The 24,897-nt window shown below is 40.4% G+C and overlaps 3 protein-coding genes across 4 annotated transcripts; 2 read left to right on the forward strand and 1 right to left on the reverse strand.

Moving 5' to 3' along the window:
* Positions 1–147: 147 nt before the first annotated feature.
* On the forward strand, positions 148–3,340 carry glrx5 (glutaredoxin 5 homolog (S. cerevisiae)). The gene is made up of 2 exons (XM_008398204.2): positions 148–573; positions 1,877–3,340. The coding sequence occupies exons 1-2, from the start codon at positions 276–278 to the stop codon at positions 2,047–2,049; spliced, it is 471 nt and encodes a 156-aa protein (XP_008396426.1). The 5' UTR covers positions 148–275; the 3' UTR covers positions 2,050–3,340.
* A 2,305-nt stretch (positions 3,341–5,645) lies between these two features.
* On the reverse strand, positions 5,646–13,593 carry ints9 (integrator complex subunit 9). The gene is made up of 17 exons (XM_008398206.3): positions 13,165–13,593; positions 12,668–12,795; positions 12,511–12,571; positions 12,313–12,375; positions 12,000–12,139; positions 11,681–11,767; positions 10,868–10,988; positions 10,180–10,314; positions 9,562–9,673; positions 9,276–9,456; positions 9,117–9,177; positions 7,857–8,028; positions 7,561–7,685; positions 7,044–7,211; positions 6,835–6,933; positions 6,609–6,746; positions 5,646–5,970 (listed from the first exon to the last, which is right to left on the reverse strand). Exons 1-17 carry the CDS (start codon positions 13,171–13,173, stop codon positions 5,794–5,796), a joined length of 1,977 nt encoding a protein of 658 aa, XP_008396428.1. The 5' UTR covers positions 13,174–13,593; the 3' UTR covers positions 5,646–5,793.
* Positions 13,594–13,823: 230 nt separating this feature from the next.
* pla2g7 (phospholipase A2, group VII (platelet-activating factor acetylhydrolase, plasma)) lies at positions 13,824–24,876 on the forward strand. Of its 2 annotated transcripts, none has more exons than XM_008398202.3 (11): positions 13,824–14,180; positions 15,634–15,761; positions 16,552–16,702; positions 17,341–17,434; positions 17,512–17,580; positions 20,139–20,313; positions 21,687–21,800; positions 22,110–22,201; positions 22,880–23,050; positions 23,121–23,269; positions 24,301–24,876. In XM_008398202.3, exons 1-11 carry the CDS (start codon positions 14,117–14,119, stop codon positions 24,399–24,401), a joined length of 1,308 nt encoding a protein of 435 aa, XP_008396424.1. In that variant the 5' UTR covers positions 13,824–14,116; the 3' UTR covers positions 24,402–24,876. The 2 variants fall into 2 exon arrangements, with proteins under 2 accessions (XP_008396424.1, XP_081458495.1); XM_081602369.1 differs by having other exon boundaries at positions 15,639–15,761.
* Positions 24,877–24,897: the final 21 nt, after the last annotated feature.

A 24,897-nucleotide genomic window follows, 5' to 3' on the forward strand; every position in this document is an offset into this window, starting at 1 on the left:
TGTTGGTTGACTTTATTTTTTGAAAGTTAATTTTAAATTATTTCTTACGCAAAACACGTTGTTGACGTTTTTACGCTCTGACTGGCGTTCGCTTTGGCCAATAGCAACTCAGATTAAAACTTTAGCGGCCTACAAGCCGTCCAATCCGCATCCAGGTCCCGCCCATCAAGCTTGACGTCTATGTTGTCCTGTGAGTTTCACTCATACAGGACCGAACTTCTGCGTGTGCGACCTGTTTGTCTATCAATACCGATAGAACATCGCAAAAAAACACTATGAACAGTTTAATTAGATCCACAGCTAGGTGTATGCGGTCCGGCGCGGCCGTGTGCTTACTCAGGCCAGCTGACGGACTTGTGCGAGCGGCCTCGGCCCGGTTCTTGTGCGCGGCGGCGGACCTCCAGAAGGACCTTGGTGAGATGGTGAAGAAGGACAAGGTGGTGGTGTTTATGAAGGGGACACCGGCGCAGCCCATGTGTGGCTTCAGCAACGCCGTCGTCCAGATCCTCCGGATGCATGGGGTGGACCAATACGTTTCCTACAACGTTCTGGAAGACCAGGAGCTCAGAGAAGGTCAGTAAACTGGGACAAGTTGAGTCCGAGCAACAAGTTGGCATCTTTAATAGGGGTTTAGCTAAAGACACAGCTTCTTAATCATTCAGCCAGTCTGTAAATGTCTCTCTGTTACGTTTGCGTCCATTTTAACCAGACTGTCATCTCCCTGAGATCAGCTCTGCCTCTCAGCTCTTTGTATTTCCAAACGTTTGGGGTTTTTTTTATCAGCGTCCTGCAGCAGCACCGAAGGGTGTGGCTCCAAGGAAACCATCCGCCAAAGATGAGATCTGAGACTTTACTGCTTTTAAAATCTAATTACCAGGGTTGAGAAGAGAGGCATCGATCCAAGATTGTGTACTTCACAGTTGGGTTTGTGTTCTCAGGTGTCCAATAGTTTTATTTATTTATATTTATTTTATTTTATTTTTATCTTGCTTCTTCCTCTCAGAGCGGCATTTCAACTAATGTCATTATAAGACTGTGGATAGTGAATAAAAATATGACCGGAGAGCAAAATGTCCACTTAGTGGGTAGTCCTGTTGTTGGAAAATCTGGATTATTTCCCCCCCTCCATAAATCAGTGATGTCATCACACCCTTCTTTTTTTTAAAGAATTGATTGAATAAATTCATAATATTACAAGGATACAGTTGTACGACAAAGTCCAAATAACAGAAAAATAAAGTTTTGATATTACCACAATAAAGTTGTATTATTAGGAGAATGAGAATGAACTTTATGAGAACTGCAGCGCGAAAAAAAAAATTAAGATGAGGAACGTGGAGCATCTTGTGAAGTTGTACTTCGGCATCTAGTTTACAAATGAGGAAATACTTTATCTTTTAACAAATTAACAAATGAACTGACAGGAATGAACAAATTCCTCTCGGTAGGAGGGCACTGAAACAATTGTACAAATGTCTCGAGTTTGGACAAAGAATCACACCAACTGATCGTATCGATAACTCTAGAAGCTTTTTTTTCCCTCATTAAAACTGTTTTTTATCATAATTTTGAGACAATTTTCTGGTTAAAATTGTAGCCTAGCCCTGATACTCTGTTGTACAACTCACAGAAGGGATGATTGAAATAAAAGTCACTTTTTGAAGATCTGTATTTTATTTTTTTTTTAGAAAAGAACCCATTTAAAATTGGTTCTGGTATAACAAAAAAAAAAAAAAAAAGTAATAGATTTCATTCTTAAACTTGATGCTAACCAAAGCTCTCCGTCGTGACTCAGAAGCGTCTCACCTCCTCCCTCCATTGTTCCCTTGGTGACTGATCTCCTTGTTTCTGCCTGGACTTTGATCCGTAACAACAGGAGTCAAAGTGTTCTCCAACTGGCCCACCGTCCCTCAGGTCTACTTCAACGGCGAGTTCGTGGGAGGCTGCGACATCCTGCTCCAGATGCACCAGAACGGCGACCTGGTGGACGAGCTGAAGAAGCTGGGCATCCGCTCGGCTCTGCTGGACGCCGAGAAGGAATCCAAGTAGGAAAGGAAAAGAAAAAAAGGAGAGAGAGAGCGTAACAAACATCAAAGGAATGAGAAGACGGAAAACACATTCATCAGGTCCACATTTCCCCCCCCCCGATCTCCGGCTACACTTCCAATGTTTCCAATGATTGGAGATGAATCGGCGATCGAGGCAGATTGAATACATTATGCAACCTGTTTACCGCTAATAAAAACGACGCCGTGTTTGGGCGATTGTAGATGAAAGCAAGAAGTAGGAAATGTCTGAGAAAAAAAGCTAATTCTGAGACTGATCTCTGACATTTTCTAGGAAAAAAACTCAGAAAATTGCAGCTTTTCTAGATTAACCTCTGATTTTCTGAAAAACCTCAGAAATTCTGAGATTAGTCTCTCAAGTTGTCTTAAAAAAAACCATCAAATTTCTGAATTTCAAATATCAGAAATTTCCAACAAAAAAAAAATTCTAAAAAATTTCTGAGATTAATCTCAAAATGTACTCCTTTTTTTATATCTATTATGTCCTTAATACGGCATCGTAAACAAACGCTTTAAAGTTGTTTTTTTCTCTTTTATGCGTTACAATCAGAGCCTTTTGCACCAATCCAAAAATAATGTCTGATACAGATCATATCGGCTTCAAAGTTCCTATTTGTTTGTTGTTGTTTTTTTTTTTAACCTAATTTTGCCAAATCAAAATGGTTAACTCCTTTGGGTAACGTTTAAAGGAACAGAGCTCTGTATCAACTTCGCCACGGTTTCTTTCCATGCTACCTTCAGAAATCTGGACTACCTCTTCTCCACATTTGGTTCTCCCTAAATTCAAACTGATTTCAGTTCAAAACGATGTCGACACACTTGAAACCTTCCAGATGCACTGCCTGTAGCTCCACTACGTAAAGAGGGAACAGGAAATAATATGCATTATAATGATAAAAAAAGAATCCAACCTGTTTGCTCTTTTTGCTGTGATTTACATACAAAGTCTACCAACTGTGTTTTTCTGCTGAAACCCGCTGAGACGCACCAAACACACTTTGCCTCTTTTTCTTCTTCTTCTTCTCTGACTTATTTCCTGCCCTGCTGGACAAACTGTGGCAGTTTGAATTTGTTACATCCGTCTTTTTTTTTTTTTTTCCTCTTTTTGTCGCCGAAGGGAGAGTGTGTTTATATTTTGTTTTGGAGCATCCTCCAGCAGTTGTATTACGAAATGAACGTGTAGTACACTGTAAGATATTGTACATTTAAAGCCTATTGTTAAATGTATTTTAGGAACATGTGAACCCTGCAACAATTAAATATTTTCAGACGCAGATGACGAGTCGGCTCTTTGTATCTGACTGTCACTTTTAATGTTAGACAAAGATAAGTTGAAAAGGCTGTTTTTACATTATTATTGATTTATGCGTGAGTAAATTATCCAAACTAGTCTACTAACTATCCCGTCTTATTAATTTATGAATAAACTGGGATTATCTCAGATCTCAAGAGTATTACTGAGCTAAATCTTGAAATTAAGAGTATTGCCATCAATAGTCCAGTGAGATAAATCTGCCCAGATTCATTCTAAGGGCCCCAAACGGCCCCCGGGCCACACTTTGGACACCCCAGATCTAGGACTTTGGGGCTCCAGAGAACTGCTGTGAATCAAACCGTTTATTGTTCGTTTCTTTTTTACTTAATATCGTTTTGTTTCTAGTTGATGTCCTTTTTTAACCCCACCTCCAATATTTTTCTCAAATTTATTCCCCAAAATAATTCAATTATTTGTCATTTTTGTATTTCTGCAATTTAATCCCATTTCTACCACATTAAATGTAATTAATTTGAGATTAATTACATTTCTGCAATTTTATCCCAAAATAATTTAATTACTTTTAACTTTTATCAAATTAAAAATACATTATTTTTAATAAAATAATTACCAAATGTAATTGTTTTTTTGTTTTTTTACTTTAATGTCACATTTTTCCTGGTGTGTGAAAATCAACAGTTGCCTTATTGCAATAGTATGTTCTCATGTTTTTCCTGTTTTGAAGAGTAGCAGTGTTATTGGTAATTTTTTTACTGTATAGATTTTTTACTTTGTTGATTGTACAGGTTACTCTGTAGATATATATACTGCTCAAAAAAAAGGGAACACTTAAACACTTAAGTGAATACTTAAGTGTTCCCTTTTTTTTAGCACTATATATATATATATATATATATATATATATATATATATATATTCTTTTTTGAGGGCAGGTTAACACAAGTAGCTATTTTAGATGTATCTTTAGAGAATTAACAAACGTCTCTCACTCCAGTGGCAGGATCTCTTGACTTTCCCATCTTGAGTAGTTGAAAAAGAATGGAGACGGTGAGAAACAGGAAGTCGTGTAGATAATTAAAAATGCTTCACTTCTGCTTTTTTTCTAGGAATTGTTCGGGCGTTGCACACTTTGCATCCTTAGTTGTAATATTTAAAACAATTATGTCTTAATGTGGGATTTTTTTTTTCTTATTGCTTCATGAATGAATTCACTCCAGTTAAAGGTTTGATTTTTTTTTTGTATGTTCAGTGTGACATTATTTTACTGTAATAAGCCTGGGATTGTGAAGCCTGCTGTAGACGTTAAGGAATCAAAACGGCTGTGCTAGTTCGCTCCAGCTTGTCTGGAACAGATGGCGTTCACAGCTATTTTTTTTCTTCAGATAAAAGTGCTAAACATTCTTGTTCTGTGTTATTTCACCTATTATGACAGGAAAATGTGCCGTTTTTGCTTGCTCATCTGACCTGAACCGTCAGCCTTCAGTGTAGAATAACAAAACCGAAACACTAGAAACTGAAGGAGGGCGTCTCTTCCAGATTGTTCCTTTTTAGATCCAGAAGTCACAAGAAAGTCACCAAATTTAGAGACTGCAGAGAAATCACTTCAGAGTTGAGGAATAAAAAAATACATAATGCCTGGTAAAAGTATTCGTACCCTTGAACTTTTCCACATTTTTCTAAGACTTTAACAAGATTTAACGTGACGCATAAAGTAGTTCATACTAAGTGAAATTTGGTTTTCAGTCCCTCAATTCCTACTATTGATGTGGATCAGTACGATGCTGCCTAACCATGCAAAGTAAAAAGTTTGTGGGGTCTAATGGATCCCATCTCTTTAGGCCATGGGAGGGTTAATGCATTTCTAATATTGTATAAAACTGTTTTTTGGGGTGCTCTGGTGGCACCGGGGCAAAGCACAACCCATGTATTGAGACCTTAGTCCTCATGCTGGTGGTCGCAGGCTCAATTCCCAGCCTGGTGACATTTGCTGCATGTCTCCCCCCTCTCTCATAACCTCTTTCCTGTCAAACTACCTTCAAATAAAGGTCACTAGAGCCAACAAAACCTAAAAAAAAACAGGTTTAAGTGGAAAATGTGCCAATTTACTTCCAGTGCTAATTGTTAGCTGCACCCCTAAGCTCAACAAATTAAATTCTTACTCTTTATATAAATGTGAATTATCAATGAATGAAATAGAATTTTTTGGTTCCAATTGATTGATGTCAGAAAAAATTGTAAAAACAAAATGTGAAAATGTTGGCGCCCCCAAAACACTGTAGTGATTCAAGACACACCACACAAGATGTTTGGGAAATTATTTAATACAAAATAATGAGTCTGGACACATTTCATAAAAAAAAACAAAAAATTAAAGCTACACTTAAATACAACATCTCTCCTCCCCAGTCCTGTGGTGTTTGTGCTGCAGCAGAGGGAGACCAGACCAGATGCTCAGAGTTTCTGCAGGAAGCGCAGCACCAGGTCTCTGAGCGTGGCCCGCAGCGGCTCGTTGTTGTCGCAGACGATGTGCGTCCCGTCCTCCTCCAGCTGAATCAGGGTGTCCTCGGCCTGCAGGTGAAGGATGTGTCCGTCTGCAGTCTCCTCCACTTTGACCTCTGTGATCCCGTGCTGCTCGCCCAAAAGAACCAAACGCACAGGAATGAAAACTGAGCCCAGTTTTAAAGGAGTGTTCTGTGTTTTCCAGGCACTTTGGCCAGTTTATAGCACAATCAAGTAGCTATCTTATAAAAAATGCCATTTATATCAAATATAACTTAAAATAAATTAGCCCTCATTATTTAACGCCTTGAAATTGGGTCTCTGTCTCTTTAAGAAACTTCTGCTCTTTTTGAAACTCCACCTTCAGGAAGTCATCACAAAATGTCTCCTCTATTAAACCTTTAACAATGTTTTTACCAGCATTTCTCTGAGAAGTAGCTCAGCAGATATACAGTTCAACCAGATGTTTGCTAATTGCTGCTGACTAGTCTGAAGGAGCTGAGTGAGGGAGTCCTGGAGGAGGGCTGCTCTGTGAGTCGAATGCTCAGCTTGTAAACTGTAGGAGGAGCTTTGCCCTCTGAGGCGGTGCTAAGTCCACTCTTGTGTTTTGCTCAGCTAAATGGTTGCATTGGGAGATTAAAGGATTTCTCAACAAACATGAATCAAAGCAACACTTCAGGTTTGTTTTTGTGAGGGAATGGCATTATAACATGATAAAAAGTAAATTCTACATGATACTGCCCCTTTAAGAGAACATTCACTCTGACCTTTTGCAGGGTGGCCAGGAAAGCCTCCAGGGGCACAGCTCCGCTCAGCAGGGGTTTGGGTGCCATCGTCATGGGGGGCTCCTCCATCACCCGCTTCCTCTTTTTGCTGGGGGCCACAGGAGGCGCTTTGGGCACCGACTTGGCAGGTTTAAGGTTAGGGGTTGGGAGAAAAATGTCAGCCAACTCCAGGGACAACAAACACTTCAGCACATCCTGCGGTCCTCACCTGCAGCGTGTGCTTGTTGTCCTTGGACTGCAGCACTGCCGACACGGTTGCCACGGAGACGCCGGGTTTAACCTCAGAGGGTACCAGTGAGTTGGCGAGCTAGAAGAGGAAGAATCAGGATTCCGGGAATTAAAACCTGCTACAGAGGGACTCTAAATACTCCCATGATGCAGAAAATGTCAGTTTCCTCTGACTGACGTCAGTGTTACCTCAGGCAGGATGTAGACTCGCTCGTAGCGCCGCCTGAAGGGCAGGTTGAGCACGGAGCAGCGCCTGTAAGGCATGGGAGGGGGCTGCAGCTCCAGCATCAGGTCCGAACGGTGGGACTGCGTTAGAGGAGGCTGGGTGTACTGCTCCGGACACACCACATGGAGGGGCTGCAGGACAGACACGCGTTCGGACAGCTCACTTTACCACATTTTGTCTTGTTGCAAACACAAACGTCAACGTATTTAAATGAGATTTCATGTAACAGATCAACACAAAGGAGCGATTAATTGTGAAATGGAAGGAAAATATATATCTATTTGTGGTCCAACATCATTTTTAAGAACTGTGAAAAAAGAAAAAAATATATATATCACAAAATCCTGTGACCTGCTGCTACTGCTTACTTATTACTGGTCTGGTAATCAAAAGTTAAGGTTTCTGCTACAGTATCCCACATTTTAATATTCTAGAAAGCACATACATTTTATGAGTGATGTGATGATGTGAGCTGAATACCTGCACTTCCTTCAAGAGCTTTGAAACCTGATGGAAGTTGAGCCTGGTGTCAATGGGACAGTAAACACATTTCATGGCTAAAGGCTGGTATGGAGCCAAGGCATCCAGGTAGGAGAAATCTGGCTCTGAAAGGAAAATCAAATCAAATAAAATCAGCTTCAAGATCAAGTTGGATTGGTTAATAAACTCTGCAGAGAATGAGAACTGCCTGAGGGCGTCCAGCCGCACTTTTTCTGCATGGTGGAGAAATAGTTTTTTTTCCCCCCCCGTTTCCTCAGCGTCTGTGTGGTAGTTACCTGTAAAGATGACGGTGTTGAGGCTGGATTTGCCCCACAGCTCCATGAAATGAACCACATCGCCGAAGCGCAGTGAGGGATGACCGGTGAAAACCACGCAGGGCTGGCGGAACTCGCTGCTGAAGTCGCCGTGGATGCTGGGATAGTGCTTCAGCTTGTTGGTCTGGATCAGCTGGAACACAGAAACCAAAGTCACCACATCCATTCCAACAGCTTCCTCTTTATGAAGCTGCTGGTGTGGTAGAAAAAGTCTTTCAAGATCAAAATGTTGCCCATATTAAACATTATTTAAATGTTGTTTCTATTTAGTTGTTACGTTTGACTGAATTTTACATTCCAGGTGATAAATCCAGGGGTCCTGCAGGCTCGCCAACTCAAATTTCAGACTTTTTAAGACTTAGTATGAATAGAATTTAAGACCTGTACCACCACAGACGCGTATCAACGTGGCCCAGGCAACCGACGATAAATTTCCACTTACTCAGGAAAGACGCCAAAAAAGCTAGTAAGCTTGCTAGTTCATTAGCAGCTAGTTAGCAGTAGCTTAAACTATCTTGAGACACAAAATGCAATGAAGATGTCTGAGTGGGAGTCAAACTTTAGCCTGACCAAATAAATCGCATGAAAAAAATAAAAATAAATAAAATGAAAAATAGAATATATGACATTAAATAGTCTTTCCACGACCAAATGTAATATAAATGCCTTAGGTAACTAGTTAGCTAACTAGCTAGATAGCAGTTAGTTAGCAGCAACTAAACCTTACAAGGAGTTTATTAGCAGCTAATCATTCCATGACAAAATTTAAGACCCGTGATTAATATACCATCCCGTCTCCTAAAATAATCACCTTAATCAATTTTTGTCCAAAGTCTTTTTTTTTTCACTTAAAACATAAAAAAAAATTATTATGCCATTATTTTAAGAAGGTAACAATATTAAAAGGCCAAATTACTTTTTAAGATGAATCTAAAACATTTTAAGGCCTTAATTTTAGATACATACAAAGAAATCTGAAGACTTTTTAAGAATATGCAGAAGCCTAATGGATACAGTCGCCTGATGTGATTGTTGCTCAAGCTCTGCACTGGTGGAAACTCAAGACCACATTCCTGGATCTTAGAAGTGTCACCTCAGTTTAAAAGTTTGGATCTAGAAAGTTGTTTTCCAGCTGTAATATTCCAGCATGTGAGGTCATACTGACAGAATCCTTTTGTCAGAAACTGCAGCATCATTGTTGGTGCAGCAGGTGGAAATTACCTCTGCGTGTGGGAAAGGAGGCTCAGGAAGATACACCTTAGTTTGCTTATTATGACAAAGCCTGAATGCGAACAGAAAAGACAGAAATTAGAAGTGGAATAAGAATGACCAAGAAGTAATGAAGAAAACATGAAGAGGTCTTAAGGAAGAGCTGCTCACCACTCAGCGAAGATCTGTGAGAACTCCAGGGAGCTGTTGGCTACGGGTGAGATGAAGTAGAAGGGCGTGGTCCCCAGGTTGGCGCTCTCGATGAATTGGTATAGACACTCCAGCAGGTCGTAAATCACTCCAGAGGAGTAGCAGGGGACCAGCACATTGCCTCCTGCCCGGATCGTCATGGCTGCGGGGCCAAACCCAACAACAAGCTTCAGTCAGTGACTTAGATCAAAAAATAAATAAAAAAAAACATTAGGCGAATTGTTTCTTCTGGACATTTTTAAGCTACCCAGGTTGCTGCAGAATTCTCCCAGCATGCCGTCTGGGTTGGCGGTGGGCATCTGCGTGAGGCCCGTCAGAATCAGAACGTCGCTGTTCTTCAGGGAGCTCTGGTCCATCGGCTGGGAGGAGAAACAGGAAGCAGACTTTACCAGAGCACTCTGTGACAGTGTGGTTTAGTCTTCGTGGGAGCACAAGATCGGTGGCGTTTGCCTCTTCCCTCGCTTTAAACTACACTAAACACCCTTCAGTTTTGGTTTAAATTCAACAACACATTAAACAGAGTTTACTTTTTACACTCTGGTTTTGTTTCAGGGTATCTGCAGGTTTTGGCAAGAAAAATGTAAGGCTTCTTAAAACCTTTTTGTTAATGCCACATTGAATGAAATTTAAGACCAAAAAAAACTATAAATACAGGGAATGGTTGGGAGATTCTACTGCATTACAATCAGGCTTAACATAAATTGAAATTTCCTGGCTCTGTTTGTGGCTCTTGGCTGCAGCTTTGTGTTTCTTATAGAGTAAGAAACACAAAGCTGCTAAAAGAGTAAGACACCGTCTATGGCTCTGTTTGCACAGAATGCAGCTAGCATCGTATGGGTTGACATCAGAAGGAGGAGGATTTTACCTGCGGATGTGTGGTGAGGAGGGAAGAACCCGACACGTAGGACACCTTCTCGTGATGCGACTGGATGATCCAGTTGGAGCTGCCCAGCGAGTAGCCGGAGCTCAAGGGGGAGACCTGCACGGCTCCAAACAACTCCTGAACAACGGAGTCAGGGTCAGGAAAGCAAACAAACACGAGAAAAACAACAAGTGTGGCCTGGAAATACATCTTACAACAGAAACAAGATTCAAATTGACTGAAATTTTTAGATTTATCTATTGTGGTGTTTTAGAATAGAGAGAAAATAACTGTGTTTAGTATTTAAATTTTATGCAAACTGTGGTATCAGTCAGTCTAATTATCAGTGTTGTCTAAAGTTTAGCCGCATTGCTTTATATTTTGTCAGTATTTCCGAAATATGTTACAAAATATCTGAATTAGGGATGCACCCATTCACATTTTTCACTTCCGATACCGATACCAATATATGAGGTTTAGTATCGGCTGATCTGATACAGAAGAGCTGTGCTTAAAACTTTTTTGTATTTTTTTTAAACAGACGTAAATGCACAGAATTACAAATTTATTTGACAGGTCTGCACCAGTACAGGACACTTAAATACACTAAAATATTCACAAGCTTGGTCAACAATGTAAAAACAACTTTAATCTGTTCAGTCAGTGCAATTAGGAGAATAGTTGTTCGTACCACTTTCTGGGAATAGCCGACGAGCTGCACTTTGCTGAGCGCCGAGTTGACCTCCTGCATGCTGTAGCACCGTTTCCACGTCCACACGTCCACCGCGTCCTTCAGCGGCCCAGGAAGCATCCTGATGCGGAAGAGCGTCATTTATTTACATCAACTGATGGTCTAATAAAAAGGTTTCACAACCCTGAAGTGGATTTTATTTTTAGTTGAAAAACAAAAAATAAGAAAGGAAGACCTGGAGCTAGAAAGTCATTTTCAAGCAGAACGCTCTCCACAAGACTCCACTGCTGAAGAAAAATCATGCTGAAGCTCATTTCAAATTAAAATGCTAACAGAGCGTGGTAAAAAAATAAATAAATAAAAACAATGAACTTTGGAGTTGGGAGCACCATGATATTTTTTCAACATATGTTTCAGCAGACTTCATATAACTGAGGGAAGGACGAAAGAAAAACTGTACCAATATATATTTTTTAAAATTATTTTTCAAAATTAGCAAATAAATAACCAAGGAAACTGAACTGGTTTCAAAGAAATAAAGTAAAACTCCAAGTTAGTGATGGAATCTAACGAACCAAAGATTACAGAGCACAGAAGAGGCTACAAGAAATTGAATATGTTTTTTATTTTTATTTTTTTTTTTACGTCTTTGTGTGTGTTTATTATTCGAGTCGCTGGGAGATTACTTCTGCTCAACAAAAACAGGCCACAGAAAATTGGGAAAAGCCTCGAGAAGCATAAAAAAATAAATAAATTCTACAAAACTAGTTCCCTTTAAACTTTTTCCACATTTTTTGCGTTTAATTTCCCGACCTCTGAATTTCCTTGTTCTTCCAGCAGGTGGCAGACTGAGCTTTGGGAACCCTCTCCATGAAGTTCACCAGTTCCTCCATCAGCAACCTGGAGGGGAACGAGGGTTCTTACTCGTTAATAACTTCATTGGTACATTAAAATTATTTTACATGTAAGACGAAGGAGCAAGTGAGATTTTTAACTAAAATCAAAAGCAACAAGCTACAAAAAACCCCCCAAAATTATTCTCTTTATTTCTTGAATTGTTCTCTTTTGTGAAAAACTTCATTTTTTAACAAATGAAGTAAAAAACATCCATTTTAGCGCCCTCCGTACTCGCCTTCCTATCTGCAGGGTGGGCTCTGTGGCGTACACCGTCCCTGTGAATCCGGTGTGTTCGGTGATGTAGGGCAAGGCCATCATACAGTGGTAGTTGGAGATGAGGATGACGTCGATGGTGGAGAGATCCAGCAGTTCTCTCTGTGGGAGAGAAATCAAAAAGAATTAGACCAAGATGAAGAGCGGAGTTTGCTTTTTGGTTGTTTACAGTGATGTATAGAATAGATGATGCAGCAGTGAACAGTACATATTGCCTAGGTTAAACCATACCCAAGTTTTCTTCTAATAACAATCATCTCAGTTGGATTATTTACCTCAGGGAGACAGAACTCGGGCTGGGAGTCCACAAACACTCTGCCGGCGCATTCCTTCAGCTCCTGGGAGGATGAAGAGGACTTTTATTTAATCTGTACCTTAGAAACTATTCATGTAAAACTGTTTTTCAGCTGTATTTACAACCTTTCACTGTACGCCACACTAATTCAATCCCTCAATCCTGTAACTCCTCTTACCTTTTCCAGGTTTAAGCTCCCATCCTTTGAGACCCAGCCAGGCAGCTTGGAGAGTCTCGGACTGATTACACACAAAATAAAATAAAATGTAAAAAAAAAAAAAAATTATCAATACATCCGTCATAAACAGTTAAATCACTTCTTCTTTTTTTTTTACCTGTGCACCAGAGGAAGAGGCAGAAAGTTGAGGACAGACGTGGTGTCCAGTCCACAGTCCAGCATTACGGTGGTGGATTTGAATTTGAGAACATTGCAAGGCAGCGTTGGGTGACCGGACAAACAGTACTGCAAAAAGAAAAAGGGGACCAGGAGGCTTTCATGTAAAACATAACCGGGTAATGTCAACACAACCCCAGAAAAAATGCAACAAATTGTTGCTTTTAAAGTGTTTTGAGCAGAAACCAGCTTTCTTTGTCGTTGCAAGGATATGAAATACAAATTATAAGACTATTATCAAACGAACTACTTCCAGTTTTCACTATATCAAACAGCATGGGAGGATCAATGCAAGTACAGTCCTTAGCCTTGTTGTTAGCTGCTTGGCTAACCAGTGAATGGATTAGCTCCTAATGCTACTTTCTAAGGCTCTCAGGACCTCTTCTCAAGCTGCGATGGCATTGTGTTTTATTTTTAATATTTGTGTTATTTACTCACCAGCTTCATTTTAAGAGAAGTTAGGACTGGAAAATGCTATATTTTAGCCCTCGTAGCTAAACTGCTAATATTTTGTGTTACATTGTTGAGAATCCGCTCGTGATCTATGCTCTCTCCCACCCCCTACAGGAACGGAGTATAATTCCACCAGACGAGCCAGCTCTTTAACAGAATATTATTGGTTTTCCTGCCAGAGTAAGCACGGTGGATAACCGAATCAAATTAAAGATAAATTAAATTCAATTCAATATTTATCTAAACAATGTCACATGGCTACATGCCCTCTCTCCCATCGTTTTTACTAAGAACTGAAAACGATATTCATAAAAGTGTTATCACAGTAACAGCGAGATGAAGGTCTATGCCGTTTTATAACACAACTTCCCTGACTTTTTTTATTATTTGGGAACTGATGTCGAATCCGTAGCAATCAGCCGGTGCGTAACCTGGCTGGAACTACTCGTGAGCGGCGCAAGACAGTTTTCTCTCCTAAACGGAAGGCTATGCGTTTTCCGGGTGACACAGTCCTATTAGTTTTATGTAAATATGATATACATGGTTAAAGTCAGCGTCCACTAACCACCCTGAAAGGCACAGATAAATGGTCAGCAGAAACATGGTCCCACCCCGCTAGTCTCGCTGGCTTGTAAATGATGCGGAGCCAGTGTAAAACCTCTACCCTCCCACCCCCATGTTGCTCCCAGTTTTTGCTCGCTGCTGTCAAACTCGGAACAGGTTTAGCTGCCGCCGAGTGACTCATACAGGTGCGCTGTTGCTAACAAATGCTTGTGACCGCACAATAATGAAGCACAGCTGATGTGGCAACAGCCGGGGACAACCAGATTTCCGGAGCTGCCTCAGGCCTTGTTGTTTTGTTGCGTTCTATCCATGATTTTGGTGTCAGCCGCTTAAGCGCGCGGGTTAACTAAATTTTTTAAAACGACAAAGGTCGATGTCTTTTAATGGAGGATTTGTGCAGATAGCGGTGAAGAGAATTTACGACTGGGCAAGGACAGGTAAGCACTACTTTAATACTACAGCGCGAGCTTTATGTCACGACTGAACAACTTCGTTGATGTTGTGACATAAGGTTTTGCGAAATAGTTTACAGCTTCTGACAGCGAAGTTACTACTATGTTACTAACAGAGTCAAGGGACCAATACAGGAACATTGAGACCAAAGGTTAAAGTCTGCAAGTGCTGTTTAAAATCCTCGTTTTCAGAACCAGTCAGTCTTTACTTAAACTGCCAAGTCGCAGTGTCACTATGTTCACAGCGCAGGCGGAGATGGCCGTCATTTAATTCGGAACTTTAAAAAAGAAAAATCACTTTAACACTTCATTTTTCTGATGTGGAATGACAGAACAAGCATTTTAAATGATTTAAAAATGATGGTGTATCAATAAATTATATTCCCGACTTCAACGTCTCTCATAGCTTTTTAACGAGATGTTGATTTAAAGAGTATTGGCGAAAAGCAAAAGAGGTGGATAAAAATAATGAATAGTATTTTACATTGGAATACCAGCTCTGCTGCCTTGAAATAGAGCCGTTAGCCTAACAGTCCTGTGGTAACCAGGGCCAGATTTACATGGATGTGAGCCCTGGGCTAGAGCCTGATTTGGTGCCCTATAAAGACAGAACAATGATTTGACTAATGCAAATGAATGGTTGAATGGTAAATTTAAGTACATCAATTGTATATCAGCGGGTATGAATTGATGCGTGTATATACAATACATTCACTGGCCGTGTTGTTCCCAAAAAACTCAACTGTTACTCCGCAGCAACTCCTTAAAGATACCTGAACGCGAGTCACGACAACATTTAACTTTACTTTGGGATGGATATTGTGTGTTTCTGAATTGAATTGAATAATTCTGAATTCATTTTGGATTTTCTCTGACCCACAAAGGATCAAATATGTACATACACCTCTACTAATTGTTCAGGGTTTCCCCCAGAAAACCTGCAAGTTGTTTACAGTAGAAGGAGGGACAGGGTCTCTTGGCGATATTGGATTTAACAAAAATTATTTCTTGCATTTGCGGCTGATGGTCAGTAGTTGATAGTGTATTTTATGATGCATTAGCGTCCACTTCAGTGGTCTGTGTGCATTTATAACATAAAAATCCACAAGAAGCACAAGAAAATGGCTTTTAGATAGCTGTCAACTGTAGTGACCACTATGCATGAAAGGGTTAAATAAGGGGGAAAAAAAACACTAAAATAAATAAACAATGCTTAGCCTGGCAGGGACCAATTAAAGCCTGGTAGCCTGCCAGGCTTATAATACACTGGGGGGAAGCCCTGAATTTTATCCGGATTAAAAACCATTTTCAATATTTTTCTCCAATTTTAACCACCAAGCTGTTGACTTGAGGTGAAGTTAAAGAGTTTATTGATGGTTTGATTTTTGTCTCGTCTTGCGTGTCGTCTAACCACATCTGTATCGTGGTCTTTTATCAGAACAGTGGAGGTACAAGCTAGGCTTCTTTGCCATGGGGAGCTCCTGCAGTAATCATCTGGGGATCCCTCCTCCGAAGGGCCCCAACCACGTGGGCTGCACCGACTTCATGATGGACCACACTGCACAGGTGACAAGCGGCAACAAAACCCACGCCATGTCCGCACACACAGGGCCAGCTGTGTGTCTGTGCGTTTGAGTGGGCATTGGATTTAAATAGGCAAAAACGGTTCTCTGGTATTTATTTTTCACTTTTCTGGATGATCCAGTCCTCTCAAAAGGACAAAAATAAGCATAAATTAGTACAAATCCATTTAATAAATTAGAATATCATTTATTTCAGGGACTTTATTACAAAGTGAAACATTATTTAGATTAATTACACAGATGGATGTTTGGAAGCCTTTATTTCTGTTAATTATAATAATTTTCCGCTTAGCCAATGAAAACATGACATTTAAAGTTTGACTATTACATCAGACTAATGGAAAAAAGAAAACATTTGTAATACAGAAATGTACCCTTTAGTAAAATGTTTAATACCTGCTTAAAAGTTGTCCGTTTTTAAAAAGGAACTCTTAATCTGACAAATCAGCTTAATTTATTGAAAATAACTGTGATAATGGATAACTCAGATGTATAAAGTGAGCATTTTTGAAGACGGATGAAATAAAAAGGAATATTACCGGAGTTGTACTGAATGATGTCCGCTGGAAGGGCCCCGGTGGATTTCCACCCAGGGCCCCAAACGTCACCAGACTGGCCCTGCCCTCACGTACTTCTGCAAACACACAACTACTTGGTTCTGAGGAGGAAATATTTTAAATAGTTCCAGATCCAGTTGAAATGTTTTTGTTGTCCTGCTGATATAAAATGAGTCGTGCGTGTGTGTGTGTGTGTGTGTGTGTGTGTGTTAACAGGGCAGCTTCTTCCGGCTGTACTATCCCTGCCAGGAGACAGAGAAAGCCGAGAAGCCTGACTGGGTCCCGAACATGGAGTATTTTTACGGCTTGGCCGACTTCATGAAAATCAACCGAACTTGGAGCGAAAAGATTTTCGAATACCTCTTTGGTGAATGTCTGCAGACACACACATCCTCCAGATGTGCATCATGCTTCCTTTTCTTACTCTTATTTTACATTTTTTTTAATCGTCACACTTAATTTTACTATCAAAAATGCCCAGATTAAACCCAAATTTTAATTTAATTTTGCTTATTACAAGTAAAAAAAAAAAAAACAATACAACTAGCTTGGCTCCCATGTGGAGAAGTAATTACCTCCCTTTTTAAGTTACAGTGTAACTCTTAGTAACGACATCTCTTACAATTTCACAAACCAACGTTCGGGTCTCACATCAGTTTTTCAGGTTTCATTAGAAATATGGGAGCAAATTTCTAATGAAATCTGAAGCATCAGGGTTTCAGACAGGCCTAGCTTAACGGTTGATAGTTTGTGGTGAGGAGCAGCTGATCGAAACCAGCTGGAAGCTTCAGGAGAATCTGAAAGCAGAAGTGAGTTAAAATTCACACTTGCCACTTCAGCTTCATTTCAGTTGGGATTAGCTCAGCTTCAAACTTTCTTCTACTTTGATCTCTAATTTCAGATGTGTTACCAAGCAGAATTATTGGGACGTTAACAGAGAAACAGGAGGGTTTGTTCCTATTCTGATTCTTAATTCCACGCTGTCGTCTGGTTTTAATATTCCAGGCTCCTATAAGATCCCCGCCTACATGGACGCTCCGTTTAAATCCAGTGAGAAGTGTCCTGTGGTTATCTTCTCCCACGGCCTCGGTGCCTTCAGGTACACACCGTGTGCAGGTTTTTTTCCCTTTACGGCTGGAGTTGCTGTTAACTGAACATCTGTCTGTTTTGTTCCAGGACTTTGTATTCAGCTATATGTGTAGAGCTGGCCTCTCAGGGCTTCATCGTGGCGTCAGTGGAACACAGGTAACTCACCATGCCGAGCATCAAGTTGGCTAATGAATTTAGTCAAAGTGAACTCTACCTGAACTGACCTGACTGCTGATATGGGTCAGTTAAACCAAGGTTTGAAGAAGCCTCGGTTTCACTCAGATGCTGGGGAAGATGTTAGATCGATACGAGAGACGAGTTGACGTCGCTGTGCACTGCCAGTCAAGCTGGCTGCTACACTTTTTGCTTTCTTAAGAAAAAAGCTAATTAGACTGTTTAGAAATATTTCCATTTGTGAAAACTTCCAGACAAACGCCATCCACGTGTGAAAACTACAGCTGCCAAACAAGCAGGAAGTCTTGTTGACACGCGTGCTAATTCTATTAGCATCTACAGAAAACCTGCGTATGGCGCCCACCTCCGGCGGTCGTTAGGTGAAAGTCAGGGTCCAACTTGGACTATCACAGGCCAACACCCAGACACAGGACAAACAACTTTACATACACACACACGCACACACACATACAAAACTAAAGTTACTTCAACTAATCAACATGTATCAACATGAAAAACGATTACTAAATTTAGTACTTCTTTGTTTTTGCCTAACTTTTTATAAATTAAAGTAAGAAATTCTATAGATAACATTGGCATTGTAATACGGTAATTAATATATTATTTTAGCAGTGGCTCCTCCTAAGGGAGCCAAAGCCTTGTCTTGATGAATGTTGATCAATCAAGACATAAATGTAAAACCCAATTAATACATTTACAAAATATCTATAAATAAAAAACATGAAATAGTCACCCCATTGTTGCTAACGTAGCGACTTTGTTACTATATCAGTGACTTTTTTGGGGGGGAAATAAATAATTAAATGGGAATTGGAAGGTCAGACTTTTTTAAGATGGGTGACCGGCCAGAAAACTACAATCGAAGCGTTGCTATAAGACACTGATCAGAAGCAATTCCACCTCTGATTGGCTGAAGGGGGAAAAAAAAGGCATCTCCGTGTTCAAAAACCCATAAATGTGGCTAAATTAAAAATAATCCTGCAAAGGCAACTATGGCAAAAATCCTTCACTGATAAAGACTCAAACACAACCATGCTTTTTGTACTCACTGAGTTTTCTTGCTATACTTAACTGGTTTGATCTCAAACTTTTAAAAGGAAATAATTCATTTGTCACAGCACACGTTTTTCCATTTTTAATTGACATTTTTTGCCCTGTAAAACCAAATCCCATCACCCTTCACGAGTGCCTGACGGCACAGAGCCCAGAAATACAAACCTAGATTCTGTCATTTTGAAGAAATTGTGTCTGACCATCAGCCAAACGCAGCAGAGAGGGCCGGCCCTCCTCTGCTGTTTGTCCGTGGAGTCGGAGTGGAAAGGGTGCGCAGACAATGGTACGGACCAGCTCATCACATTTTCTTTTCAGTATAGAGACAAGGGGACCGTATGGAGGAGAGCATAATGGCCTCGGCTGCTCTGTGAGGGAGCCGGGCCGGCCGCGGCCAGGTTGAAGGCAGAAGCCGCGGAGCTAACACGTGGGCCTGTGGTCAGCGGACTCGCTTTGTCACAAGTCTGCGGCGTGACTCGGGTGTTTCAGCCAGCAGCCGCCTCGCTCCGCCTCAGATTGCGACAGAAAACCTCGAGACGGAGGAAAGAAAGACGCTCACGAACGAGCCTGAACACGAGAGCCAAGCCTCGCGCAGATATGTGAAGATCTCAAGATAGATTTGCTCTTTAATTCACCTCAAAACAGGATGTTTCAGTTGACGGACCTGACACCAAGACTTTTTTTCTAGTCCCATAAAGGAAGTTTATATATCTGCTTAAGAAGCAGATAAACTTCTGCTTATTCAGCACAATTATAGGATTGTGCTGATTGTCACCATCTCATAAAACCCTCTTTTCTCAGACTTGTTAGAATTAAATATAGTTACAGTTTGTCGTACTAAGAAATTTAACACAAACAATAAAACCAAACATCTCATTAATCCCAGAGGGAAATTAAATGCAATTCATATCATCCAAGTGTTTTTTTCAAATAGTTGTTGTAGCTGCTGATGGCTGTTAGGAGGAAGCGTCTCCTGTAGCAGTCTGCGTTACAGCAGTTCACATTGAAACCTCTGACTGTTGCTGTTTAACAGTCTGTTGAAGAGGATGCTCAGAGTTGTGTGTAATGTTATGAAGAATCCTTGTTTGGAGCGTCGTGTCCACAGGTTCTACAGTAATCCCCAGAACTGGTTCTGATCAGATGATGGCAGGAAACAGATGCCTACATGGCCGGGAAACAAAGTTACCACAAAGGTTTTTAGCAGCTTTGGCTGAATTGAGCTTTGTGTTTCTGTGTATCAAATTGACGGTCCTGTGACGGCCGGGGATGCTAAAGTTAACAGTGACGTCATCTTTAGATCTTTATCTCCATCTGATTGGTTTAGATACATCATCAACACTAGGATGTCCGCATTTAAGCCAAACATGTACAGCGAGGTCCGTTTTTTCAGAAACACCCTCAACAGTTTCATTTTATTTATTTTTTTTCTCCCCCTTCAACGTCCATTTTGCGTTTTCCCCTCCCGGCAGAGACGAGTCGGCCTCGGCTACCTTTTACTTCAACGAGAAGACGGAACCCGGGCCGACGCAGGAGAGCCGGCCCATGTCGCCGTCGGCCTCGGACCGAGACGGCCTGCTGAGGGAGTGGATGTACTACAGAGCTCTGAAGCACGGCGAGAGCGAGTTCCCCCTGAGGAACAGGCAGGTCAGTTGAGATCTGCCGCGTCATGCAGAGAGGGCCGGCCGCTCATGGATTTCATCACTTCTCAATTTTCGACACACAAAGCAGGCTTTACAGTGAAATAACCACATCCTTGCTCCATCTCTCTTTTTTTCTTTCTAGGTAACCGGCCCACTCAACATAAATGTGCATTTCCAGAAGTATTCATTTCCTTTGAATTTTAGCTCTGTTTAAATTAAGGTTTCTACAGGTTTCACAAACTCAAATTTAAGACTTTTTAAGACCATCATCAACAATAATAGCATTTGAATTTAAGATCCATTTGTCCACAGAAACGTATGAAAGTCATCCAACCAACTAGTGACAAATTTCCATAATTTATCCACCATAGACGCAAAAAAATGAATAAATAAAGCTGGTTAGCTAGTGGAAGCATGTTAGCAGTTAGTTAGCAGTAGCCTTGACCGCATCAAGTCAAAGAATCAAGATGTATGAGTGTGACTCAAATCTTGGCCTGATGGAAACGTTGCATGAGAAAAAATAAATAAATACAGGAAATTACATAAAAGGAAATAAATTATATAATCCTGGTGATATGGTCTTCAAGTTTTATCACAATATTTTTGCGGTAATATTGTAATAACGATAAAATGACTAAGAACTATTTGTTATGTCTTTGACTTGATGTAATAGTCTGTATGACTGACTGTGTGTCACGGAAATTATAGCCCAACAAAAACAAATATTGCTCTTGAAAAACATTCCCGTTTGTCGTGTGCCTCTTTAGGACACCAGTCACATGAAGAAGTGTGATTTGTGCCACTAAGCTGAACACGGCAACTGTATTTTCAAATTCATTGGACAAACAGTGGAGGAAATAGAACAGTCAATCGTGACCATAAGGGCGTGTTTGATCGGTTTTAAGCATTAATTGGAATAAATAAACAATAAGAAACCAGAATTCTTAAGACATTTATCGCGATAAATAATAAACGATACAATAAATGCCCACCGCTGCCTGTGATTAACATCTTAAAGGATGACATACTTTTTTTAAAAAAAGAGAAGAAAATTAAGACATTTTAAGGACGGTCAGATATCCTGTGAAAGAAAAAAAGGGTAAAAACGTGAGTCTCTGGGAGAAAAACAAATTTGGCAGAAATAGTGATTCTACCAACTAGAATCGGCGCGTTTAAATACAAATGAACACTTTAAGGATTTTTATTGCCTGAGAGTTCTGAAAACCATGTAACATTTTGCTCTCGCTTCACACTTTAACACTATTTAAGATGGGAAACACACAGAGAGGTGTGTGGTCATAATGCAACAAAGTAGGAGCGTGAAGCTCTATGATACTTATTTAATTTGACCCGATCCCATTTTGTTCCCGTTTCCAGGTGAAGCAACGAGCCGACGAATGCATCCTGGCTCTGGATAAACTCACCCAGATGAACTCTGGAGTAGCGGTGCAGAACGTCCTGCAGACGCCGTTCGACTACACAACGCTGGAGGTAATGCTAATGTAGCTATATATTCTGGCAGATGAAATATTGGATCTTGCTGTATCTTTTGCAGTGTACCTGCATGGTAAAGCAACTTCATTTAAAGGGGCGTCCCAGCTAGCTGCTGCTCTGATAATAGCGTTAACTTAGAAAGTTAGCAAAGTTGGTCATTTTGTGGGTTATCTTCCAAAATAAGCCTCCTTCTGGTGTCAGATCTACAATAAAGGCAGCAGCTATAACATCACTACTTACATTAATTCATATGTAATGGAAAAAAAATTCATTTTAAATGACTTCCTCTCGTCTCTGTGGCACCAGAACTCCATGGACCTGTGCAGGACAGCAGTGATGGGACATTCCTTTGGAGGCGCAACTGTTATTGAATCCCTGTGCAAGGAAGTTAAATTCAAGTATGTTCTCTCTTTACGACACACCCATTCCAGAAAGTCGCACAATATTTTACAGTACCGTACTCTTTAGAAGCAGCAGCGTCTCTTCATTTATTCATCTTATGTAACAATGACCAAAATGAAGCTCAAGTAGAATGACACGTTTTGGAATTTGTATTCAGACCCCCTCACTAATGCCGCTAAAAACAAGCAAGCAAGCAAGCAAGCAAAAAAAAAAAAAAAATCCAGTGCAGAAGTCATCTGCATGTTCCCAAAGTAAAACATGATGGTGGTGACAGCATCATACTGTGGGCATACCTTCTGAAGCAGGTTCATTGAAGCTGCTAGAGGCTGCAAAAGGTTGGAGACTGGGGTGATGGTTCACTTTGCAGCATGACGACGATCCTAAACATGCAGAGCATAATGTTAGATTGAAGCATGTTCACGTGTTATTGGTCTAGTTAAAGTTCGAACCTAAATCCAGTTGGGAATATGTGGTAAAATTTGAAAAACTCTTGTTGACAATTTTGCAAATGCACAGCAAATTTTCCTGATTTGCATTTGAAATATGTTGAAAACTGCATACACTTTTCGTCTTGTGTGCTTCTGCTGTGTTGGTTCATCAGAAAGTCCAATAAAAACACTCAAGTTTGTGGTTAAAACATCGCCGCAAGCTTCAAAACTCTGCCCTCCAATCAGGTGCGGCGTAGCTCTGGACGCCTGGATGGTCCCTTTAGATGACGAGATCTTTCCTCGGGTCAAGCAGCCCATTTTCTTCATCAACTCTGAGAAGTTCCAGTGGGCGGGAAACATCAGCCGCATGAAGAAGTTGGACTGTACTGTCATAGACAGGAAAATGATCACCATCAGGTACAGGGAGGACCCACAGTAGTCATAGTGATATAATAAACCGGTCGTTAATGCTCTCATATTCCGACAGAGGCACGGTTCACCAGAGCTTTCCAGACTTCACCTTCCTGACCGGGAACTGGATCGGGAAGCTGATGAAGCTGAAAGGGGAGATCGACCCGGAGCTAGCCATAGACCTCTCCAACAAAGCAACTCTGGCCTTTCTGCAACGCCATCTTCGTAAGAAAACCCCCACCTGGTCCACCTCAAAGCCTCAGAATTTTTAATTCCACCTTCAATGAAATTTAAGACAGAAAAAACTATAGATATAGGAGGTGGTGGGGAATTGTGCAGCAGTAACTCAAATTTATGGGATCCGATTGTGGCTCTTGATACCAGCTTTATGCTTCTTGTACTGCATTTTGTCACCTTCCTAAAATAATGGCCCCAAGTCATTTTGTGCCAAATGACATAGGCCAAAAGAAAAAACAAAAACTTATGCCATTACGGTAGTTCAGGAAGGTGACGATATGGGTCTTTAGTCTTAAACCTGTAGTCAATTTCTTCTTTGTCACCTTTCCTCGTATGGGTTGGCAACAGAGACGAGCCAACTGGCAAATTTAGACTTATCCATGACGAGCTAGCTAGCTAGCAAAAGCTTTTTTTTTTTTTACTTTGGGTAACATTTTATTTGAAGGGGGGTGAATAAGACTGACATAACACCTGTCATAAACATGACATAACATCTGTCATGAACATAAATAAGCCTTCATGAATATTTATGACTGTTGTCATAAAGCGTCATTCTGTAAATTATGACTTTTAATACAAAGTTGGCATTATTCAAAATGTTATGACAACTTGACATTAACCAATAAATCATTACTGTTATAAATTTGTTATAAAAGTATTACTGATTGCACTTTAAAAATTAGATAAGTTTAAACGGTAATGATTTATTGGTTAATGTCAAGTTGTCATAAAGACATTTTGAATGTCAAGTTGTGCATCTGTTAAGAAGCCATTTTCACTTGGAAGTGTAAACGTTGAGTCAGGGTTGTGGCCAGCAGCAAATTATTTGGATGCAACAAGAACCCCTAAAACACCTTGATCACTCTAAGCTGAACTGATCAGACTGAAATCTCATCATCTAAGAATGATTTGGGGCAAAACCTGTTTAAGGAAGCATAATAGTTTATTTTCATGAATTTGAGACATTCATGAGGCCGACTTAACTTTAGACTCATCTGGATGTTTTTCATATTTTGTAGATCTGGAGAAAGATTTCAATCAGTGGGACCCTTTGATTGACGGACATGATGAAAACCTCATCCCAGGAACCAACGTAATTCTGCTCCAGTCGTCTATGTGAACACCCTGATGGGCGTCTCGTGCTCCAGAATCTCTCCCAGCTAAAGCCGGTTCCTCTGAATGAGGAGAATGCGTCGGAGAGAAAAGCCAGTCTACCTCAGAAGCAGGCAGGACAAATCACCAAGTGTACCGCTGATTGTATCAAGAGGCCTTGATGTACAAAGGACTTCCTTTTACTGTTGGTGAAATCTTTTTTTAGCTTCCAGGTTCATATTTGTTCAGTAAAAACCAAGTATTTTCAGCAATTTGTTTGGATCTCGACTTAGATTTTTGTCCTAAGCTATAATAATCTGATGCACACTGGTTTTAATTAGTAGTTCAGCCAAATAAAAACGCCTAATTTTTTTTAACACTAACGCCTACAGTAAGTTCCTATGTGCTGCAGCTCAGAATGATTCCTCATGGGTGAATAGCACGCACAATTTTTAATCGCATGTCTATAATCTACGTGTTTTAAATAAACTTGTATCAAATAATCAGTGTAGTGTTTTTTTCTT

The sequence above is a fragment of the Poecilia reticulata genome, chromosome 21 (genome assembly GCF_904066995.2).
Source record: "Poecilia reticulata chromosome 21, P_reticulata-male-v2, whole genome shotgun sequence".
Taxonomy (NCBI): Eukaryota; Metazoa; Chordata; class Actinopteri; order Cyprinodontiformes; family Poeciliidae; genus Poecilia; species Poecilia reticulata.

Coding starts and splice junctions, on each gene's coding strand:
- glrx5 (XM_008398204.2), top strand. CDS start 276: ATGAACAGTTTAATTAGATCCACAGCTAGGTGTATGCGGTCCGGCGCG. Junction 574..1,876: donor AGACCAGGAGCTCAGAGAAG/GTCAGTAAACTG, acceptor CCGTAACAACAG/GAGTCAAAGTGTTCTCCAAC.
- ints9 (XM_008398206.3), bottom strand. Junction 12,140..12,312: donor CCGAGTTCTGTCTCCCTGAG/GTAAATAATCCA, acceptor TCTCTCCCACAG/AGAGAACTGCTGGATCTCTC. Junction 8,029..9,116: donor CTCCTTTCCCACACGCAGAG/GTAATTTCCACC, acceptor TCTGTGTTCCAG/CTGATCCAGACCAACAAGCT.
- pla2g7 (XM_008398202.3), top strand. CDS start 14,117: ATGTCTTTTAATGGAGGATTTGTGCAGATAGCGGTGAAGAGAATTTAC. Junction 14,181..15,633: donor TTACGACTGGGCAAGGACAG/GTAAGCACTACT, acceptor GTCTTTTATCAG/AACAGTGGAGGTACAAGCTA. Junction 22,202..22,879: donor TGCAAGGAAGTTAAATTCAA/GTATGTTCTCTC, acceptor CCCTCCAATCAG/GTGCGGCGTAGCTCTGGACG.